Source organism: Phacochoerus africanus, chromosome X (genome assembly GCF_016906955.1).
Source record: "Phacochoerus africanus isolate WHEZ1 chromosome X, ROS_Pafr_v1, whole genome shotgun sequence".
In the NCBI taxonomy this organism is placed as follows: domain Eukaryota; kingdom Metazoa; phylum Chordata; class Mammalia; order Artiodactyla; family Suidae; genus Phacochoerus; species Phacochoerus africanus.
Window position 1 is genome coordinate 93,034,625 of NC_062560.1, and position 24,660 is coordinate 93,059,284.

The following is a 24,660-nucleotide window of genomic DNA, read 5'->3' on the forward strand; positions in this document are numbered from 1 at the left end:
AGCAAGTTGACTTTTCTAAGTCTCAGGGATCTCATCTGTGAAACGGGGTATAATAATAGTAATTAAGGCACAGAGTGTGGCACGTTATTATTATCACTCATCGTTCCGGCCTGAATACACTTTCAACAGTTCAAGTGGCACAGAGTTTTTCTTAAAAGTACCAAAACAGGTTATTCTGTTAAGTCGATAATAAACAATTTGTTAATACACTCCTTCAAAATTCCCTAGCAGTAATCCTTTACTTCAAAGCTACCCTGGCCAAATCCTCAGCAAAGATTAAAAATAAATATATTTTGGGAGTTCCCGTCGTGGCGCAGTGGTTAACGAATCCGACTAGGAACCATGAGGTTGCGGGTTCGGTCCCTGCCCTTGCTCAGTGGGTTAAGGATCCGGCGATCCGGCGTGGCCGTGAGCTGTGGTGTAGGTTGCAGACGCGGCTCGGATCCCGCGTTGCTGTGGCTCTGGTGTAGGCCGGTGGCTGCAGCTCCGATTGGACCCCTAGCCTGGGAACCTCCATGTGCCGCGGGAGCGGCCCAAGAAATAGCAACAACAACAACAACAACAAAAATAAATAAATAAATATATTTTGTACTAATGTGTAAATGACTTGTCCTTTCTAGAGATATAGGTAATTAAGGATAATGCCTAGGAGTATCAGTGACCGAAGGAATGGATCTATAATAGTCCAATTTAGACAGTATGTGATACATGGCAGGTAAAATACCTGGGGCCCTTCTGTAGCAGGGAGTTCCCATGAAGGTTTAGAAGATTACACAGCTTAAAGACTAGTCACATACTAATGGCAAGCCTTATGGAAAATTTATTGTATTTTCCTAGCTCTACCTCCACTTAAGTATAAAATCTAACAATCCACATCAACTGGCATTTATCAAGTGCCTGTTGTATGCCTGCCATCATGCTAAGTGAAAGAGTAAATCAGGATTAGTTTGTCTTCCTTTCAAGTAATAAAAAACGACGAATACACTTTCAACAGTTCAAGAGGAGTCAAAATTGGATATAATAGTAGCAGAAGGTGATGGGAAGAAGTCTTGTATCTTGAGCAAGTAAGAGGTAACCGAGACTCCATTTTTTCTTATCCTAAATGAGTATAACCCGTACACTATTTTCCTTTCCCATTTCATAGTGTTCCTCCTAGGATCAAATGAGACAGTACACATGAAGCGATTTTGGTAACTGCATGCAAATATTAGATGCTGATTAAGTACTCATACTGTGATACGAGAATGAGTGTTATAGCAATAGTAACTGTGAATGAAAAAATGCTGCCTTGCCACATCAGCCAACAAAGGATGCTGTGGGCATCATCTCATCAGCCACTACCAGGGCCAGATGCTGAGCCCCGAGGGAACTCAGGATGGAGACAAAGGGGCGACCCCTTGCCAAGCTCTCAGCCACTGCAGCCACCCCTGAAGGAGCACCCTGAGGGGACACTGGGGTGAGAAAGCACAGGAGCCTGGCCCCAGATAGCTGAGGTGCATATCAAAGGAATGCTTGCAATGAGCCCAGAGGCTTGCATGCTCCCATACATAGAGAAGCCCTAAATTCATTAACTTGAGATGTCTGGTTTTCTTGCATTCACAGTAATCTTTTGAGGTCCCAGCTACCACCTGGTTTTTGTGGCAAAACTGCTAATAGCCTGGCTTCTCCCTTAGCCCTTCAGAGCAGCCCCTCAGAGTCATCAGAGAAGCTGCCTCCTGGGCCTGCATCCTCAGAAATGCCAGCAGATAAAACATAATACGCAACTTTTAGGTGGTGCATTTTTTTTTCAGTAGACCAAACGCACTGCAAGATGGAGAAATTGCATTATGAAATACAAACATGAGCTCTAGGGACTTCCAGCAAAGTAATTTATCAGATATCAACAGCAGGTCAAACAAACAAAGAAGGAAGATCATAAGCCCCTACAGTCTTTGGGTTGTTGTGAGGATGAAATAAAAATGTAAAGGATTCTTAGTACAAGGATTGGAACATGGTATTGTTATCCCCTCTTGCTACTGTTTTGGTATTATGAGTTGTAGAGGGCATTAATTTACATACAATAGTTTAAGCTAAGGTCCTGCCTTTCAGAGCTTTAGAGTGAGAAGTGAAAGCACTAGTTAAGTTTTCATCCCAAAGCCTGCTGAAAATCCTCCAAGGCTGTTAAGTAACCTGTATTGCAGTGGATGGGAATTCTCCCCCTGGCATATTATTTTTCCACGCAACACAAACATAACATTACAATAATGTTTAGTTCCCCATGATAGAAAAGGACTAAAACCTTCACTGTTGTTTTCTTTTTTTTTCTTTTTGTCTTTTCTAGGGCTGCACCCACAGCATATGGAGGTTCCCAGGCTAGGGGTTGCATCAGAGCTGTAGCCGCAGGCCCACGCCACAGCCACAGCAACACAGGATCCGAGCCACGTCTGTGACCTACAGCACGGCTCACGGCAACGCCGGATCCTTAACCCACTGAGCAAGGCCAGGGATCGAACCCGCAACCTCACGGTTCCTAGTCGGATTCGCTCACCACTGCGCCACGACGGGAACTCCACTGTTGTTATTATTCATGGAGACAACTATAGAGAATGTTGTTTTACTTAGTATTAAAAACTCAGTATAGTATTTATTCTACCTAGATCTGGAGACAGGCTCCTACACTGTACTTGCAGAGCAGCAAACAACTTCCAAAATATTCTCCTACTGAGCCTCCCAAGTTTACAGAACCCGCATTTACAGAAGACAGCACTTCCATCCTCACATACAGTATCACATTGTCAGAAAATATAAAGGTGGAGACTCCTTAAGGTATTATGTTTTCGTTAGAAACGGTGAGGGAAGAAGGAGGCAGAGACAGGAGCAATGAGATCTCAAGCAGGTTTATCAACCAACTCAGTGGCAGGGAGCACTGAGCAGAGAAAATGCAGGCTGGCTGCAGCTTAGGAAGCAGCTAGTTTTACAGAGAAAGGGGTAGTTTCTATTTTTAGCACCTTCTATTTTTAGCACAAGTTCAGGGATGGAGTAAGAAACAGGGAAGCTAAATGTTAAGATTTAACTGTTTCTCCAGCTATTCTTGTCTTGCAGCTTTGTGTTTCATTTTGTTCAGTCACCACCTAAGGGTTTTAAGCAATCCAGTTTCAATATACCTTTACAATGTTATTTTTCCATTACCAACCTTTCAACCTTGTATTCTTTAGGAAAGTTTTTTTTTTTTTTTCCTTCCACCAGAATGTCCACATTTTGCTTACTGAGGGAACAATGAATAGAACCCTCAGGGTCTAGTTATTTGTTTCAATGGCAACTTTTTTTGATAAAACACTCAAATTTTCCTATGTTCTTCCCTTAGAGTGGTATTTCTCATCCTTCAGAACTCTAAGGAATTCTAGAATGGGTACATAGATTTATTTGAGCAACACCGATATAAGAAAGTGAAATTTATTTTATCAAAAATGCCTTTTGATAATACACTGCCATTTTATTTTATTTTATTTTATTTTATTTTATTTATTCTTCTAGTCTTTTTGTCACTTTTAGGGCTACTCCCGTGGCATATGGAGATTCCCAGGCTAGGAGTCGATTCGGAGCTGCATCTGCAACCTACACCACAGCTCACAGCATCGCCGGATCCTTTAACCCATTGAGCGAGGCCAGGGACTGAACCCACGTCCTCATGGATGCTAGTTGTGTTTGTCAACCACTGAGCTACGACGGGAACCCCTACATTGCCATTTTAAAATATAAGCATTGGTAAAAGAATTCAACACGTGTACAAGAGTACCCAGAAGGATTATTACCAGTTTACTATTGGAAGACTGTTTCTTAAACTTAAGTTGTAAATCCCCAATAATACATCCGACACCCAAAGGTTGATAGACCATAATATGAGAAGCTATGATATTTTTCTAGCTTTTAAGTGATTTGATATAATAGATAGATCTTAATAGAAGGATGTTGGCTCTCTTGACTCTAAGAATTTCTTAGCGAATTGGTTGATAACATCTGCAGTTGAGTTATTCCAGTGACATGCATATTTTTTTTTGTGTGTGTGTGTGTCTTTTTGCCTTTTCTAGGGCGGCTCCCTTGGCATATGGAGGTTCCCAGGCTAGGTGTCGAATTGGAGCTGTAGCCGCCAGCCTACGCCAGAGCCACAGCCAACGTGGGATCCAAGCCGCATCTGCAACCTACACCACAGCTCACAGCAACGCTGGATCCTTAACCCACTGAGCAAGGCCAGGGATCGAACCCACAACCTCATGATTCCTAGTCAGATTCATTAACCACTGAACCACGACAGGAACTCCTGACATGCATATTTTGAATACTATTTTCTACTGGTGTGAAAATATTCTCTTTTCTTATATTTATATATTTATACACAGTTGCCATAGAAAGTGAAAAGGCCTTAAAAACAGTTCATAGCCAGGAAATGCAAATGATTCTGGTAAGCCTCATAAAGATCTCATAGCAGATTGGCTATGAATTGATAACTGTTGAAGCTGGATGATAAGAACATGAGGTCACATGACACTGTTCCCTATGCTTTGTTCATGTATGAAATTTCCATGAGGGGAAAAAAATTGACCTGGTAGCTAATGAGTATGGCAAAGGACTCTGTGAGAAAATTTTTTTTTTGTCTTTTTGCCTTTTCTGGGGCCACTCCTGCGGCATATGGAGGTTCCCAGGCTAGGGGTCCAATCGGAGCTGTAGCCGCTGGCCTACACCACAGCCACAACAATGCCAGATCCGAGCCATGTCTGCGACCTATTCCACAGCTCACAACAATGCCAGATCCTCAACCCACTGAGCGAGGCCAGGGATCGAACCCACAACCTCATGGTTCCTAGTTGGATTTGTTAACCACTGAGCCACGACGAGAACTCCCCTCTGTGAGAAAATATCGTGGAAAATGTTCGATCATCACAGACATATGTAAATTGGCTTTGACTTTGCACCAGTGGCCAGTGTCCTCAGATATCTCGACTTGTGCTTCTGTATGCGACAATAGTGCTGAGCTTTAGTGTCAGAAGAGTAATCACCTGATGACAGAAGGCAAGTATTGGAACAATTCAGAATACTGTCCTAATGGGTTCTATGTGGCCCTGTTTAAAAAAGTTCCTTCTTCCTAACCTACAATTTATATTACTGTATGTGTATAAAAACTTAATGGTGTATTCCTCTGTTAAGCCTGGGCAGAGGTTTGTGTTACCTGCTTGCATTACTTGGGACAACGCATATCATTTTCATTTATTTCTTAAGAAAGATTCTATGCCTACGTGTTAGGACTTGTTTTTGTATTAGAGATGCTTCCTTTATTGTCTGTGATTTTTAGTGATAGTCTCATTGGCTAGGGCCTTTTCTTAAGCCATTATCAATAATAAATTTGGTTAGCACAAGAAGCGCCATTGAAGAGCTTTTTAGTAAACTATACCTGAGAAAAGCCCACAGCAGTTCACATAAAAACTAACTTCAAACTGAGACAGGTCACATCTTGTGCAGCAATGCTTTCACTTGGCTGTTGGTACCATTTGTAATTTTAAACCTTGAACATCTCACACTGTAAATACTAGCAAGAAACAAACCTGCATGGGGAGTTCCCACTGTGGCTAGTTCCTCATGGACTAGTATCCATGAGGATGCAGGTTCGATCCCTGGCCTTGCTTAGTGGGTTGAAGATCCGGCTTTGCCATGAGCTGTGGTGTAGGTCGCACATGCAGCTCAGCTCCTGAGTTGCTGTGGCTGTGGTGTAGGCCGGCGGCTATAGCTCTGATTAGACCCCTAGCCTGGGAACCTCCACATGCCACAGGTGCAGCCCTAAAAAAAGCAAAAAATAAAAAAAAAAATGCAAGAACACAGTACGTATAATGCCTTATTCTAGATTGAGATAAGGTGAAAGTCCTTATTTGTTTGAGTCTTCCAGATAGTTAGAATCATGTCATTGATTCATTCAGGGCCAGTTGTTTGTTTGCTTCAAGAAAAAAAAGCAAACTTATTGGCCTCGGAATCCCAGGAATCTGATTTTATGACATGGAATTCATCAACATACTCAAAAGGAGACATTTAAATGGAAAATTCCTTCTGTTCAAGATTAAAGACTAGATTCTGTTGTTACCAGTCACCTCTGGTAGTAAATTACAGAGCTGCCAGTTATATAACCTTCTTTATAATAGGGTCTGGTGTAATAAAAAGAAAACAGACTCTGAGTCACAAAACCTGAGTTCTAGTTCAGGCTTCTCTAACACCAACTAACCACACACCCTTGGGCATGTCATTTAATCCCATCTTTATGGTCAGAGGATCACAGAATTAGAGCTCTTCTGTTACGTGTAACTGTAAACAGCAGGAGGTGAGGAAGAGTTCAAAAGGGAGCATTTTATTGAAATAAAACTAGGCCGAGTTAACACCTCTGTATATCACAGCAGCATACAACTGCAGGAACACCAGAGGCAGAAGGGCTTCAAATTAAGAGGGGGGAAAAAACCCTTGCATTAAACAACACAGCTGACAGTATGCACAATCATTGCCAAACTGACAACAAGGCGCTTGGGTTTTGCAGAAGCAAGTAAACAAGAATGAGTGAAGCTGAAGGGTAGGCGATTTAGCAGTAGGTCCAGGGAAAGGGACAGGGCTAGAGAGACCAAGGATGTCAAGGATGTCTTTTGACAGGGAACATTACGTAACAGTGTGACTGAATATTTCCAGCTGGTCCATCTTCAGAACACAGGGTGGGATTGCTCTTCCTGGCTTCCGATTGGTCTTATAATCAAGGCTGCCCAACGGTATATGAAAAAGTTAACGTGGGTCCCATACAGACAAAAGATTTCACTACCAGTACAGTGTGATACCTCTAGAGCTCTCTTTCCCTGTGCCACCACAATCAGGAGTGTTCCAAAAGGTGGTTGTTCCATCTGGGTCCTAGGTTGAGGACCACATAATGTCCCTCAGATGACCCATGAAGGACATGCAGTGTAAACCAAAAATACATCTTTGTTATGTTATGTTCAGCCACAGAGATGTTGGGAGTCGTTTGCTACAGCAATATAACCTATCCTATCCTGACTTAAGGGATGGCACTTACGAGGTCAAGCACTTACCTAACAGAGGGCCAAGGTAGCTTGGCTGCTTTTCTCTCAGCTGATGAGCTTAGAAAGGGCTTTGGGGCTTCTGAGAGGCTTGTGCCTGCAAATATTATAAGGTTCTGCTATGCATATGAGCAAAAGTATGTCACTGTCACTGGCAGCTAATAGAGGACGAGAAAAATAAAGAGGACAGCTCAGGACAGGGCAGACTCAGGGGACTGGTAACGTGATATAAATCCTTCCTCTCATTCTCTTCCAAGTAAATAGTGACTGAAAGTCATATGTCTCTTCAATGGCCTGTCCAGGATAACTGGCCCTAGGCCCGTATGAAGCCAGCAGGTGTCCTTCGTAACAGAGTTGGCACCTCCACTTGGCTGTCTCCTTAGTAGCAAAGTGTGCAAACAAACAAACAAACAAAAAACCGGAACAAACAAGGAAAGGAGAACTGCCTTTTTACTCTCTGAGGTTCTTAAAGGTGATCAGGCTAAGAAAAGGGTTACAAAAGGGTTACAAACTTTGTGGATGAGATTTTAAACTCTCTCCCTATGTAAGGTAAGGCTGAAGTCGACTTCACCTAAGTTATTTTCTCCTAAAGACTCTTAGGATCACTGATCCTGCCCTACCCAGAACTATTAATAGGTACAGGGCCACTACTAGGCTAATGAACAGCACTGCAGGAAGCCGAGGCAGTAATTGCTGGCTGTCTTCTTGGCATGCCTCTGTCCATTCGCAGCACCTTAAATAGGGGGCTGGGGAGTGAGCATGAACTGCCCATAATAGCCACAGTGTAGTTACTTAAATAGCTACAATTTATGGAGCACATTCAACACAATCAGGCACTTCATAAACATTATAGCTAACCCTCAGCACCATATGAGGTAAGGAGTGTATTTTTCAAAGGAGACTGAAGAATATCAGAGGGCAGAAGCCAAGGGAAGAGAAAGAAGTAGAAGAAGGGAGTCGAGTAAGATGCTAGTGGAGTTCCCGTCGTGGCTCAGTGGTGAACGAATCTGACTAGGAACCATGAGGTTGCGGGTTCGATCCCTGGCTTTGCTCAGTGGGTTAAGGATCCAGCGTTGCTGTGAGCTGTGGTGTAGGTTGCAGATGCGGCTCGGATCCCACGTTGGCTGTGGCTCTGGCGTAGGCTGGCGGCTACAGCTCCGATTGGACCCCTAGCCTGGGAACCACCATATGCCTCGGGAGTGGCCCCAGAAAAGGCAAAAAGACAAAAAAAAAAAAGAGTAAGATGCTCTTGGTAGTTCATTTAGGATAGGGACTGAGAAGAAGCAATGGAAGCTGGTGACTAGGAAGTGACCTTTATGAACTGAATCTGAGTGAACTGATTGGCGAGAAAGCCAGAATACAAAGAGCTAAAGAATAAATGAGTGAAAAAGATTTTTAAAAAAAGGAGTTCACGTTGTTGTGCATTGGAAATGAATCTGACTAGCACCCAGGAGGATGCAGGTTCGATCCCTGGCCTCACTCAGTGGGTTAAGGATCTGGCGTTGCCATGAGCTGGGGTGTAGGTCGCAGAAGTGGCTTAGATCCCGGGTTGCTGTGGCTGTGGTGTAGGCTGGCACTGTAGCTCCAACTGGACCCCTAGCCTGGGAACTTCCATATGCCACGGGTGTGGCCCTGAAAAGACAAAAAAAAAAAAAAAAAAAGGAAATGCAGAAGGAGATACCTCAAAATAAACAAAGGAACTGCCATCACCTTGGCTCTAAAGCACAATGTTTTATGTCAGAACCGTCTTTCCCTCCCTAATTTATATGTTGACAGGACAAGTACAAACTGGACATGCATGGCCAAGCAAGCAGCCATCTCTCGGCACCTTTGCCATCACAGCCATTAGGGAGAGTGGGAGCCTCAAGCTACTCTCAGCGCTTCAAGACTGGTGAGCTCAGGCTGAGGGCTCAAAACAGGTGCTGGACATTAATTCACAGAAAGCTATGGGTCTCTTTATTACTTATTTATTTATTTTTGTCTTTTTGCCTTTTCCATGGCCGCCGCTCCTGCGGCATATGGAGGTTCCCAGACTAGGGGTCCAATCGGAGCTGTAGCCACCAGCCTACACCACAGCCACAGCAACGCGGGATCTGAGCCGTGTCTGCAGCCTACACCACAGCTCACGGCAACGCTGGATCCTTAGCCCACTAGCAACGCCAGGGATCGAACCCACCACCTCATGGTTCCCAGTCGGATTCGTTAACCACTGCGCCAAGACGGGAACTCCAATATAGGTCTCTTTAAACTTGACCATCGCGCCTTCGATTTGCCAGTAGGGAGAGATTCACGGATGGGTGGAGAAATATGAAGTTGTAATGGAGTAGGCATCTGAGTGATATTACAACTTCTTGAACAGGGGAAGGATAAGAGTAGTGACTGAAGTCTCAGATCCCACATTGCTGCGGCTGTGGTGTAGTCCGGCAGCTGTAGTGCTGATTCGACTTCTACCCTCGGAACTTCCATATGCCACGGGTGCAGCCCAAAAGAAAAAATGAATAACATAAAAAAAATAAAAAGCAGTGATTTACGATATAGAAGGAAAGAAAGTAAAGGCAAAAGCTGTGGTTAAAGCTCCAGCGTTAGTCTTTACAAGAAAAATGAAAATAAATCGATAAAGAGCAAAATAGCAGACTCCTGCAATGTGTATTTATTTGTCTGACATGAGGAGAGTGTGCAAAAGATCCATTGATCCTGTCAGTATTTCCCTCAAATAGCAATCCGTACAGGGCTTTATAGCCAAATGCTTCTCTCTGCTTGGCTTTTAAGAAAGACCTCCACAGCCTAACCATGCTGCAACTGTCCCTCTACTCATGTGCTTTAGCCAGGTAGCTCTTCTCACTGTCCTCCGTTCAACCATCTTCATTCTTGCGAGGGGTGCAGTGTATGACTGTTCATAGGGTTCACTGCAAAACCTTGACTGAGGCGGCAAGTGGGAGCTGAAATACCAAGGCGTGAGGTGTGGCAGGAAGTCTTTTTTTTTTTTTTTTAATGGTAATATTTATTTATTTATTTATTTTTATTTTCCCACTGTACAGCAAGGGGATCAAGTTATCCTTACAGGAAGTCTGCTTTTTTCTAATTTCCTCAAAGACGCTGCACACTGATACCTCCTTCATGCTTTTGCTCATGCTCTAATGAGTCTGTCTCTCTGCTATTTAATAGGACTACATTTTATTTTATTGTACCTATTCTAGTCTATTTTATTCTATTCTAATTTTTGCTTTTTAAGGCTGCACCCACGGCATATGGAAGTTCCCAGGCTCGGGGTCCAATCAGAGCTACAGCTGCTGGCCCGCACCACAACCACAGCAACTCGGGACTCCAAGCCACGTCTGCAACCTACACCGCAGCTCACAGCAACTCGGATCTTTAATCCACTGAGCAAGGCCAGGGATCGAACCTGCGTCCACGTGGATGCTAGTCAGATTCATTAACTACTGAGCCACGAAGGGAACGCCTAATCCGGTGTTTTTAAACGGCGGAGGTCTTCCAACAATCCCCCAAAATCTGATTTTAATTTCAGTTAAAAATGATATTTTACACGATTTTGACTGTAATAGAACACAGCATGCACCATTCAAATGGGTTACATACCAAACATTCACCCATCAGAAACCACCACTGATGGTGTTAATGTGTGCTGCCAAGTTAACCATGTGTATTTATGTGTGTGTACCTGCGAAAGAGAGAGGAAGAATGAAAGGGAGAGGAGAGAGAGAGAGAGAGAGAGAGAGAGAGAGAGTAGTGTATGTAGACCTGGAAATATGGATTGTTTTCCTGCTATGTCTGTTTAATTGAAGAGTATCCTGAGATGGCAAGACACACTACTAAGCAAAAAGCCACGACTTACTGGGGTACATCAGAATTTCCTCCACACAGAAGTGAACTGGAGCTTGACTTGCCCTAGCTCTCTATTTCAGACTTTATGTGTTTTTTTTCAGTCTCTTCCCTCTTACTGACTTTATAAATAATTAAATGTTAAGAATTCTGCCTTATTGACCAATCCCTTGTGGTAGGTCTGGTGTTTATGTTGGGGGTCATATGGGATTTCGTGGGGGAGGGGGCGGGGAGAAGAGTCCATGGTACATTTTGAGAAGTGCTCTAATAATTCTTTTCCTTCTTCATTATCAACATCAACACCAACAATCCCGTCTATGAGCATGCCCTGGCTATCTAGTTGCATGTTAGATGCTGATAATATTTGTGCAACTTAATCTTAGGGCCAAGATTTATAAATCTTATAAATCTCAAGTTGATCTCCATCTGCAAGTGACTGCTACATTCTCAAACAGAATTTGGATTCTAGGCATTTTAGATTTTCTCTGCCAACCCTCTTCTCTCTGGGTAAGGAAAAAAAATGGTCACTTAAAACTTTACAGGGCAAAGGAGAAATACCACTTAACTTTCATTCCCTCCCCCAGAGAAAATATCTCCCAAAGGACTAATTCAGCCTCTTGGCCAGAAGTCCCAGATATTTCTGGGAAAGCTTGGTCTCTCCAAGGTAAATGCTGTTAGAGCTTTAGGGCCAGGGAACTTTCCACTGAAGGGCACCAAACCCCCTCAGTAAAAGCAACACGATGGAGAGAGAACGGCCAACTAGCCCTGCTGTTGTTAGACTAAGGGGAACTGGGACTTCAAAGATGCCTGAAGCATCTTCAGACATAATTTTATTTAGTACCCTGCTCTCCACAGGAGGTCACAAAGGTAGGGCTGCACAGGCAGAAGTGGCTTTGGGGAAACTGGAACAAGTACAGCAATTCGAACTTTTTTTCTACCTTTAGGTAGCCTGAAGTACAAATTCGACACATAATTAAACAATTTTCTCTTAGATTCTCCCGGCCCTGCACATGGGTTCACCACCCATTCTTAGTACAGAGGCAGTCACGTGAGTGGTGGGAGAAGAGTAACAACAATACTAATAACTTTATAGCTAATAATATATTTAGTGATTTGTCGTAAAGCCATATAGTTAATGATGGAGTGTGTATCTGATCCGAGGAACATCTGACTTCCAATATGGAGCTTTCTTTTTTCTTTTACTTTTTCTTTTTTCTTTCTTTCTTTTTTTTTTTTTTTTTTTTTTTTTGGTCCTGGCTTGCAGTGGCCTGATGTGAAATCTCAGTTCCCAGACCAGGGATTGAACCTGAGCCGCAGAGGTGAAAGTGCTGCGTCAACCACGAGACCACCAGAGAATTCCTTGGGGCTCTTTATTTTTTATTTTTATTTTTTGTCTTTTTGCCTTTTCTAGGGCCGCTCCCACAGCATATGGAGGTTTCCAGGCTAGGGGTCTAATCGGAGCTGTAGCCGCCAGCCTGCACCACAGCCACAGCAACACAGGATCCGAGCCGCGTCTGCAACCTACATCTCACGGCAATGCTGGATCCTTAACCCACTGGGGGCTCTTTATTTTTCAATCACATTATAATGCATAAAGGGGAAAAAAATCAGGACATAGATCTTAGACTTAAAACATGGAACCCCTCCCACCACACACAAAAAAAAGCTTGAGAAAAGATGTCAAGGTTTACCTAAATTTTATAAATCTGGAAGGGGTAGGTATGTGCCACAGGAGTGAGCCTTCCATGCATAAAGTATTTGCCAGTGCTGGACACAGAATAGATGGCCAGCAATAACTATAATGCCTATTACAGTCTACTCAGAGAAGGACACTCTTAGCACAGGCATTAGGTAAATGCTCTAAGGAGTCAGGAGCCAATAAGAATACAGGACATGTCTGGGCCTTTCCTGTTCTTCCAGCCTCACCTTACACAGTGCTCTGCCTCCCTCCCTCCCCTTCATCCTCCCCTTGCTCCAGCCTCACTGGCTTAGTACTTGCCATGGTCCTTCAAATAAGCAGGACGGCCATAGTGTTTGGTGCATATAAGACACTATAATAAATATTCCTTGAAGGAAAGAAAGGAGGAAAAAACAGAGGGAGAGACAGAAAGATAGAAAGAAGGGATGGGAGTTCTCTTGCGACACAGCAGGTTAAGAACCTCACATTGTCACTGCAAAGGCTTGGGTCTTTGTGGTGGTGTGGGTTCAATCCCTGGCCCTGGACCTTCCGCATGCCCACATGCCATGGACAACAGAAAAGGAAAAAAAAAAGAAGGAAAGAAGGGATGACTTCAGAAAAATATTCACAGACAGGAGGAAGGCAGAGAATGATAAAAGAAGGGTGTTTCAATCAAAGGAAAAGCAGGAAGAGTGATTGTACATGGCATGTTGAGCCAACATCAAAAGTATACTGTGGTCTACACCTAGGTATGAGAAAAATAAAGGAGATGGGGTTGGATGGGTAGGCAGGGCCAGATGATGATGGGTATAGGGGGCCTTGGAGTGGCATGATTGCATTTGAGTTTTAGAACAGGCCCTTTGTTGGCAGAGAGGATAGATATTAGGAGAGGGGGTGGGAGGCAGAGGCAGAGTGAAACCAGAACAGTCAGGCCTGTTGTAGGAGTCCAGATAAGAGATGATAAAAATGCATGAAATAGAGAGACAGCACAATAGGATGGGTTTTCACCCAAATTCTACTATTTGCTGAATTTGTCATCTTGGATAAATCAATTAATCTCTTTGAGCTGAAAATATTAGCCCTGTATATTTCACAGGGTAGTCTTGAGCAGCTAATAAAATAATGCTCAGAAAGTGCTTTGTCAAACATAAAGCACTAGTCGTTACATGTCATTATTAAAGACACGCAAGTCATGGCGCAGTGGTTAACGAATCCGACTAGGAACCATGAGGTTGCAGGTTCAGTCCCTGGCCTTGCTCAGTGGGTTAAGGATCCAGCATTGCCGTGAGCTGTGGCATTGCCGTGAGCTGTGGTGCAGGTCACAGACACGGTTCGGATCCCTTGTTGCTCTGGCTCTGGTATAGGCCAAGACTACAGCTCCGATGAGACCCCTAGCCTGGGAACCTCCATATGCCATGGAAGCGGCCCTAGAAAAGGCAAAAAAAAAAAAAAGAAAAAGACACGCAAGACATACAAGGTCATTCTTCTCGACACACAATCTACAAATGAGGGTCTTCTCTGACATCACCCTTTTCCTCATCTTGTCATCTATCAGTCGTCAAAATTGGGAAACACTTTTAAATTTTCGCTCAGCATTCAACGAAGTAGCGCATACTTGGGGAGGTGATAGAGTGGGGATTTAGCAACTATCTGGTGAATGGTACCTGCACATATGTTATCTCTCCTTATCACTCAACACTCTCAGGAGGAATGTGTTATTACCTGCCCCCCCCCCTTTTTTTTATTGAGGAGAAAAGTGAGTCTCAGCAAGGTAAAACGAGTTGCCCTAAGTCACGCAGAGGGCAGAGGGCGCATTCAAACATAAGTCTGATTTCAGAGTCCTTTCTCTTCAACATTATCCCATTGAAAAAGGTGGTTAATTTTCCACCGAAGCAACTGTTTAGAGTTAACATTTGTAATTCCTTAGATAGACAGGAAAAGGCAGTTGTTACAGGCCATTAGGAACAGGTCTGTTTTTTGTTTTTGTGGGTTTTTTTCTATTTGCCTTTTCTAGGGCCACTCCCACAGCATATGGAGATTCCCAGGCTAGGGGTCCAATCGGAGCTATAGCCGCCGGCCTACACCACAGTCACTGCAATGCCAGATCCGAGCCACGTCCACCTACACCACAGCTCACAGCAATGCTGCATCCTTAACCCATTGAGCAAGGCCAGGGACTGAACCTGCAACCTCATGGTTCCTAGTCAGATTCGTTAACCACTGCACCATGACAGGAACTCCTGGAATAGATCTGTTATTGATCAGTTCCTATATGCTTGGCAGTATCCTGGACATTCTGAGTTTCAAGAGGGCAACATGACACATAAGCATAGGAAGTTCACAACTACGTGGTGAGGGCCACCAAAGGGGCCCAAAGAACCTTGGAAGCACTACTAGAAGAAGGAAGAATAATTTGTTTCTGAAGAGGTCTGAGGCTATTTCATAGAGAAAAATGACATTTATTCCAGGTATTAAGGACTGAGTAGGGAGTTCCCGTCATAGTGCAGCGGAAACGAATCCAACTAGGAACGATGAGGTTGCAGGTTCGAGTCCTGGCCTCGCTTAGTGGGTTAAGGATCCAGCGTTGCCGTGAGCTGTGGTGTATGTAGGTCACAGATGTGGCTCAGATCTGCCAGTGATGTGGCTGTGGTGTAGGCCAGCAACCACAGCTTTGATTTGACCCCTAGCCTGGGATCCTTCGAATGCCGTGAGGGCAGCCCTAAAAAAAAAAAAAAAAAAAAAAACCGAAAGACTGAGTAGGATCTTACTAAGTAGAGAAGGTATAAATGATGGAGAAAGACATTCTGGATAGAGGGAACAGCATATGCAGAAGCAAAGAAATGTGAAAGAATATAAACTGTTTTGGGGATGGAGAGAAGTTCAGTATGAATGAAGTGTAATGTACATAATGTGTTTGAGAAGGAGAGGTGGCAGGAAAAAAACCACTCAAACAGGAGGCTGGAAAGGTAGCTGGGGTCTGATAATGAAGGCCCTTCAAAGTGTCGAGCCAAGGAGCATGTATTTTAATCCTGGAAGAAACAAGAAACCAACCAAATTTTTAAATCAGGAGATAACATACTTGGATCTGTTGTTAGTGAAATAACTCTGGTGGCAGTGTAGAGATTAGAATGGAGTCAGGAGGTAGAAAAACTAGTTAAGAGGTTATTTACATATGATGAGGAGATTTAGAACTATTAGACTTTGAATAGAAAACTAGATTCTGCAGATTTTTGATAAAACTAATTGAAATGGTGAAGATGAGGATAAATGAGAGCTCGTGCCTGATTCTACAGTTTCTAGCTTGAAACTGGGTAGATGGTGACGACATTTAGCAAAGATAAAAAAGAGTAGTGGGAGTGTCTTGGTAAGGACTAGAAACTCCTTTTCATTTTCAAATACACTGTGTTTTGGGGCAACACAACATAATAACAGCTGGTATTGGTTGAGTGCCTTATACTAAGCTCTAGGCACCTTTTAAGTGCTTTTATGTGCCAACAAATTAAGATATCAGTGCAAGAGCTTAGCAGATAATCGGAAATGAACGCTTGGAGTTGAAAAGGGACATCTGGGCTGGGAATATAAATTTGATAGTCATCGAAGTATAGGAGGCATAGTTAGAGCTGCTGAGGCAAAAAGAAGGCTAAGGATAAGATGCTGAGCAAACTCACCATTTTTTTTTTTTCGTCTTTTTAGGGCCGCACCCGTGGCATATGGAGGTTTCCAGGCTAGAGGTCTAATCAGAGCTGCAGCCCCTGGCTTATGTCACAACCACAGCAACGCAGGATCCGAGCCATATCTGTGACCTACACCACAGCTCACAGCAACGCCAGACCCTTAAATCACTGAGCGAGGCCAGGGATCGAACCCCCAACCTCACAGTTCCTACTCGGATTCGTTTCCACTGCGCCATGATGGGAACTCTGCAAACCCACCATTTTATGAGCAGGGAGTGATGAAGACTGTAAGCTCCATGACAGCAAAGATCAAGCCTGACCAGTTCACCGCAATGTCACCAGGGCTGGGTGTGCCATTTAGAATACAGTGGCTGCTCCATAAATAAATGTGGAATGAAAAAAATTATCAGAGAAGTGTTAGGAGAAACAATGAGGCACCGTGTCTTGGAAGACAAAGCAGGAAAGGTAGGTTCAAAATGATTGGAAAATGTCAAACACTGCAGTAAATGACGTCAGACATGGGCACTGCAATGAAACCATTGGGCTTTGCAGTTAGGTACCCATTAGTAACTTGAAAGGGGGCAATTTTGGTGGAATAGCCTCATTCTGGACTGTAATAGGCTTAAGGGTACATGGTCATTGAAGAAGAGTAGACAATGAGCAAGAATTTGGTGGTAATGTGATTGAGGGGGTTAGACCAACAGAGGAAAATGAAGCCACTGGTTTTAAAAATTGTATTTGTTTATGTAATGGAGGAAACGTCATTATTGTTTGTAGAAGAAAAAAACCTAGGAGGGGGTAAATTACAGAAGGTAAGAGAATGGGTAATTCTTCTTAGCCAATTTTCATTCCCCTTGGGCATGCTTATCAGGTATTTTATTTATATTTAGTTAGATTTCAAAACAAGCTAGAGGACGTGCCTCATTGAGACATTTACTCAGCTTAAAAGGACTTGATAGTTTTTTTTTTTTTTTGTCTTTTTGGGGCTGCACCAACGGTATCATGGAGGTTCCCAGGTTAGGGGTTGAATTGGAGCTGTAGCCACCGGCCTATATCACAGCCACAGCCACAGCAACGCAGGGTCTGAGCTGTGTCTCTCACGGCAACACAGGATACTTAACCCACTGAGGGAGACCAGGGATCGAACCCATGTCCTCATGGATCCTAATCAGATTCATTTCTGCTGAGCCACAATGGGAATTCTGGACTTGGTAGTTTAATAATACATCATGGTGCTGGATTTCCCTTGTGGTGTAGCAGGTTAAGCATTCAGCATTGTCACTGCAGCAGCTGGGGTCGCTGCTGTGGCGTAGGTTTGATCCCTTGCTTGGGAACTTCCACCTGCCACAGGTGCAGCCTAAAATATAAAATAAATAATAATAATAGAGCATGGTGCATTCCTAATACGTTCTTTGTATATGTGTATGTCTTGTTTACACAGGATAAGACAACTCTATACTTTAAACATAGTGGTGAAATTATGGAATTATACATATAATTGAAGCAAGCAAAAACCAATATGTACTGATAATTAATGTCAACATATTTGTTTCATTATTCTATTAATGAAGTAATAAGGAACGGCATACTTTGTTCCTGTGATCTGGCTTGACTAAGGTCTTAGAGAACACAGAGGTATATTTACTGGAGACTCCACAATATGCCTAGAATCTAAAAGATTGTTGGAACTTGTAGCCGATACAAAGGCCCTCACACCTGAAGATGCCTTAGACAGGGATGATTTGTTTATTGTAAAAACCAACTTCACAACTACAGGGGTTCTTTTTCAGTGCCACAGATTACTCTGGCAGTCTAGTGAAGCCTAGAGACTCCCTTTCAGAGTAATATTTTTAAATGTATTCGATAAAATACATGGGATTACAATAGAAACCAATTATGTTGAAATACGATCATCACAATATATAACAAGAGGGAGTTCCTGTCGTGGCGCAGTGGTTAACGAAGCCAACTAGGAACCATGAGGTTGTGGGTTCGATCCCTGGCCTTGCTCAGTGGGTTAAGGATCCGGTGTTGCGGTGAGCTGTGGTGTAGGTCGCAGACGCGGCTCGGATCCCGTGTTGCTGTGGCTCTGGCGTAGGCCAGTGGCTACAGCTCCGATTCGACCCCTAGCCTGGGAACCTCCATATACCGTGGGAAGCGGCCCCATAAAAGGCAAAAAGACAAAATATATATAACAATACAAATTTGTGGTATAGTAATATACCTATCTTCTTTAGTAGCACATTAAATATCTATTTTCCCTTCCACTCCTATCTGAAAATGGTTCTTTTGACTTGTCAATAATGTAACTACACTATCATCTATTGTGTTACCTACTTATGCAGTCATTTGATTGTTCAATTGATGTACTCATACATAGATATCTCCAGTCATCCCAACATATATATTCTATGTCCATACACACACACACACACACACACACACACACACACACACACACACATATACCAATTATTCATAGCTAGCTGATATAGGATATTTGCTAACAGGCAAAGCAGAAGACTTCTTTAAGAATTCACATTAAGAAAATGAAAAGTCACAGACTGGGAGCAAATATTTGCCAATTGTACACATGTTAAAAGACTCATATCCAAAATATACAAGGATATACAAAAAACTCTTACAACCGAATAATAAAACAATCACATTTTTAAATGGGCAGAAGATTTGAATAGACATTTCTCCAAAGAAGAGATACAAACGGCTAATAAGCACTTGAAAAGCTACTTAACATGATTCGTCATTAGGGAAATGCAAATCAAAACCACAATGAGACACCACTTTACAGCCACCAGGATGGCTATAGTCAAAATGACCGACAATACCAAGTGTTGGCCAGGATGTAGTGAAACTGGAACTGTTCATACACTGCTGATGGAAATGTGAGATGGTACAGTCACTCTGGAAAGCAGTTTTACAGTTTCTTAAAAGGTGAAATAAAAAGTTTTCATACAACCTAGCAATTCCATCCACTCAATAGAAATAAATGTCCATAGATTTGTATGTTAATGTTCATAGCATTATTGTTCATAAAAGCCAAAAGTGGAAAGAGCCCAGATGTCCATTAATTGGTGAGTGAATAAATAATATGGGATTTATCCATAATGGAATACTAACACTAAAAAACCAATACCAATACTAAGAAAAAAAGAGTAAAATACTGACACATGCATCAACATGAATGCATTTCAAAAATATTATGCTAAGTGAAAGATGTCAAATGCAGAAGATTATATATTATATGGTTCTATTTATGTGAAATGTCCAGAAAAGACAAATCTATAGAGGTAGAAAAGTAGATTCATGTCTGCTTGGGCTTGGGGGTCAGAATAGGGATTACCTAAACAGATATGAAAGATCTTATTGGGGTGATGAAAATGTTTTAAAACTGGACATAGTGATGGTTGTATAACTTGGTAAAGTTACTAAAAATCATTGAATTATATACATAAAATAGGTGAATGTTGGTATGTAAACTATATCTCAATAAAGTTGTTTTAAAAAAGAAAAAGAAAGAATTTCTAGAGACAGCCCCAAACAAGGCAAATATACTTCTCTCTCTTTTTTTTTTTTTTTGTCTTTTCGCCTTTGCTAGGGCCACTCCCATGGCATATGGAGGTTCCCAGGCTAGGGATCTAATCAGAGCTGTAGCCACCGGCCTACACCAGAGACACAACAACGTGGGATCTGAGCCACGTCTGCAACCTACGCAGCTCACGGCAACGCCGAATCCTTAACCTGCTGAGCAAGGCCAGGGATCGAACCCATCGTGGCGCAGTGGGGAGATATGCATCTTTCCTAGTCGGCTTCATTAACCACTGCGCCACAACGGGAACTCCCAAATATACTTCTCTTGATCCTTAGACTAGGAAGGGATTTTCTCCATTTCTGAAAAACCTTAACACTCTATCCATACTTTGAGGACTGTGATTATTACTGAAAATCACCTTGTCAAGGAGGACCAACCTGAGCGAGTCACAGCTTTAAGAAGTTTGTATTACCATCAGACCTTGATTTGAAAATGGCTTTAGGCACTTTACCTGTTCTCTATGCAGAGTTGATAACAGACAGGTGTTTTCTCCCCTTTGCCCCTTCCTCACTCAAATAACTCTCTTCACGGGCTTTGACTTTTAAATATGCTTGGTTCTATCACAGCCTTTTGTGAAAGCAGATTTGGGACATAAGGACAAACATAAACATAAGGACCCTGACTAATCTGGGACACCTTTTAACTCCTAAACATGTTGGCTGATGGGGAGATATGCATCTTTCTAGTCTCTTCTCTAACATGATGCAGATAATAATTTATCCTTTAAGGAACAAAATGAGCTCCACTGTCTGAGAAAGTAAATTCCTACAGAGTTAGAGACTACGTTTAAATAAATCTTTGTGTGCTGTGCCTTAGGTCCTCAATAACCTAAAGTGATTATGGATATTTTGAAAGAAGAGGTTCTATCACAGCCAGATAAACTGTGCAAATATTTCACATAAAGGAAGATCAGCACTCTTCTAAAAGAAATTGAATGACAATTCATTATTTAAGCCTTGGTTTTAACATTTAGCTTTCCATTCCTTCAAAAGCACTGCTTTATAAACTCTGACAAAGAAGGAACTCAAAGAACCCAAATAACTCTATCTTAAACATTCACCAATATTCCATCATCTGCAACGTAATTCTCACAGTGAAGAGACTTTATTTTTTTGCCTTCTTGTCCTTTTTTTTAGGGCCACACCCGCAGCATATGGAGGTTCCCAGGCTAGGGCTCCAATCATAGCCACTGGCCTACACCAGAGACACAGCAACTCGGGATCCAAGCCGCGTCTGCGACCTACACCACAGCTCATGGCAACACCAGATCCTCAACCCACTGAGCGAGGCCAGGGATCGAACCCGCAACCTCATGGTTGATAGTCAGATTCGTTAACCACTGCGCCACTACGGAAACTCTGAAGAGACTTTCTTATAGTGAAGCACAACGCAGTTCCTCTCGATCTACTTATAAGCTATTTTTCATTAATGTAAGTCAAAAAGGTACAGAATATTCAAATGTTTAGAACCATTTGAAAGATGAAAAACCTTACAAACCCAAAAGACAAACTGGAATTAAGAGTAAAAGATGAGAAACAGTCAATGTAGATGAGAACTCAGCACAAAGAGTACCAAAAAAAAAAAAAAAAACCCTTCCCTTCAGAAATTCATCTTCTGAGAACTTACCCTGTTACTCTCCTCTTTCACTTTGTCATTTTTCTAAAAATTAAAAATTAGCTTCACAATATCGAAGTTATTATATAGAAGTTAAATAACAGGTAAAGAAACAAGTATGAACTTAAGGGAAAAAATATTGTCAGTGTATCTCAGGGTCAATTTTAGTCTAATCAGGGTCAGTCACAGTGACTTAGTAGGTGACATTGTAAAACAGGGTCAGTCATGGTGACATGGTAGGTGACACTGTAAAACAATGGGACAGAGTCTAAAATCCACACACCAAAGCAGTGCTTGATTTTGGATACATGCTTCGATACTCCTAAGACATGATGGCAACATCCTTCTAGGGATTTTTAAGGATATCGCCTGATAGCATGCCCTCTTTGGGAAGTCTCCAGTTACACAGAATGATTTGTTAGAGCTTTTCCCAAAAGTACACTGAATACGATCAGCCAGAGGCTGAAATAAAGGTTTTGCTGCAGGGTATTCTGCCCAAGCATGACATGTTTACAAGGGGCAAGATTCCCGGACAAATTGTTCACTAATCAAAAGCTGGCATTTTCAATAAATGTAGTATTGAGCCTCAAGGTTTCACATAACTAAACGTGTCAGCTGGAGGAATCAGTTAAGAGAAGTGTGCAGAAACCAGATCCCTACTTCTGCTTATGAAGCCTAGAATTTGCTGACATAAAAGCTGATGTTCTGATTTAAGGGGTCACACAATGTTAAAACAAGGTTTCTGGCATCATCCTCTTTTCATTAAGAGAAGTATTTTCACTTCATTCTGATATTTTCTTAAAGACATATACCAGGACAAAGTAATCCATTTTTCCCATAAAATTATTAGGTAATTTTACTGGGTTGAATTAAGTATGGATCTCTAAACGGTGTTTTAAAATATTTAAAGTATTAAAAATAGAGCCAATCAGTTAAAATTGGCAAAACCCATAAGGTAAATATTTGGAATATATATTTATCTGTCATATATATATAAACGTGTTTGTCACACATAACATGAATGGCTCTCACAATTAAGAGGTTGTTTTTAATAGACCAGTGAAACAGTATTCAATAGTTGGACAACTTCATATTTGAACTCAAGAGTTACCTTTATTTCTGCCTGCATAAGTTGCTAGTGAGTCTGGAAAACTGCAGCATCTCTGATTTTTTGGTTTACTCCACCTCTGGTAATTCATCCTAGTAATTTCATGGGAGGGCTCGCTCTACTTTCTGGGCTGCATTAAATTTTTCTTGACCAAAGGGCTACAGAAATTCCTTTGCCTGCATTGTCTAGCTGATTTGATGGATGATAGCTAAACAGCCTATGAAATGTTAACTTTTAGAATTTTTTCTTCTCTTCTGATCACTTTAACATTTAACTTTCTGACGACACAAAAAAACCAGTAAAAGGAAACCTCAGGCAGACTCTGAACATCAGCTAGTGGTTATCAGCACAGTTCAGGTAGTTAAAGAACCCAGATGTCATTTGGTGCCGTCAAAGGACTCATAAGAAATACTTAAGTTTAACTTCTGTAACATTCGCGGCACTTTCAAGTCCTACTCCTTGTGATCTCCTAAATTTCAAACTCATGTACCCACTGATGCTCTTGCAGACCAGGGAAAATTACATTTCTTCTGCCTTGGAGATCGATGCAGAGAAAGGCATCAGATGTCAATCATCTTAAGTCCTCTGGAGAGAGGCTCAGAAATGCCTGCTTCTTGGGTCTTCTACTTTCTTTTCCCTTACGAAGTTTTGGGACAGAAAGATGCCTGAGTCCCAAAGGCATTAGCCTGACACTATGCCATTCCTCTCTAAGAACCCCATAAACTCCCAGTAGAAATGAGCGTGACATGAACTTTTCATAGTGCAACCCTCTGTAATCCTTTAACATAAACACAAGTGGAGGCATGGGGAGGGGGTCAAGGCAGGAAGGAAAGGGGTCTGGAGAAGAGACTCACCGCTCCTGCCAGTTCCTCGGTCAGGCACAACGTAGCCAGGAGCAGCCACAACCTGCAACGGGAGGGAGGGTGAATAACATGGGCTTTCTAGGCTACAGGGTCCTGCGTCTGTCCACAGACCCCCGACCCCTTGTTGCTGCCTGCCCCCACTTTCTCTGCAATGACAGAAGTGCAAGTATAGTCCCGGTGCGGCAAAGCAGCCCAGAGTAGGAAAGAGGAAGGGAGCTCGGGGCAGCAACAGCTCACCCAGGGTGCATGCTTGCGGCTCCTCCGGAGCTGGGTCCCGGGAGACTGCTAAGCGGCTCCGCGGCCCCGGCTCATCTGGGCTCCGCTGATGCTTGGAGGCTGTTTCCTTATTCAGGAGGATGGGGTAGGGGGGCGAAGTGGCTCAATTCGGAAGAAACTAAACTCAGCTTCTAGATAAAAAGGTGCCCCAAAGGGAAACACGGTCAGCGGTGCCCGCTACAACTTGCCGCACTCAAAAGATAGTTCCATGCACTAGGAGAGGAAGGAATGGAGGGGAAGGGGGCGGGGCTGTCTGCTGTCAATCATCCCCCCTACCTTGGGCTGCCGGTCGTCTTTCTCACTTTCAGGCACCTCTGCCCAGAACATTCCCACGCATCTCCACAGCTTCATGCACAGGCCCACAGACCTATACAATAAGATGTAAGCAACTATGCAGCATACACTTTCTTAAACTACGTTTAACTGTTACACACATGCATAGATTAAGACATACTACTTCACATAGACAAATGGGCCCCAGAGTGCCCTTGCATACTTGCCCAAATGCATACAACACTCATTCTAATTGATTGTATACTAAGTTCTTGGGGTGATGGTGGCGGTGGTGGATTCTGGAGTTTCAAATTTACCCTAAACTGAGTAGAACCTAAGGATGAGTGGGCCCCCGTGAGATAGATCCAAAGCCTTGAAAGATTCTAAAGTGGTAAATTCTAGACTCTGAGATACCAATTGTTCTGAAGAATTCTTCGGGAAATCCTTGAAAGATCCTCCAAGGAGTTCACATAAAATATTTATTTACTGGGCCCGTCTGTACTTTTTTAAAAAAAACACCCCATATATCAGAATTACCACAGTAATGTTCAAGTCTACTTTATGGGGGAGACAATTCAACTGCCATTAACTCCATATAAATATTTCCAATTAGGAGTTTGTGTTAGTGTTAAGGAAAATTGCACTAAA

General features: G+C 42.6%; 1 protein-coding gene across 3 annotated transcripts in view; it reads right to left on the bottom strand.

Annotated features, from left to right (window-relative positions):
• COL4A6 (collagen type IV alpha 6 chain) overlaps window positions 1–24,102 on the bottom strand; it is a 319,377-nt gene extending 295,275 nt beyond the window's left edge. For 2 of the 3 annotated variants that reach the window (XM_047765001.1, XM_047764998.1), the window contains exons 1-2: window positions 23,701–23,960; window positions 23,455–23,506 (exon numbers count right to left, since the gene is read on the bottom strand). In XM_047765001.1, coding sequence (XP_047620957.1) covers window positions 23,455–23,506; window positions 23,701–23,711 — 63 coding nt within the window. In that variant the 5' untranslated portion in view covers window positions 23,712–23,960. Of the gene's footprint in view, window positions 1–23,454; window positions 23,507–23,700; window positions 23,961–24,015 lie in introns of those variants that run through there. The other variant, XM_047764999.1, reaches the window with a different exon arrangement.
• Window positions 24,103–24,660: the final 558 nt, after the last annotated feature.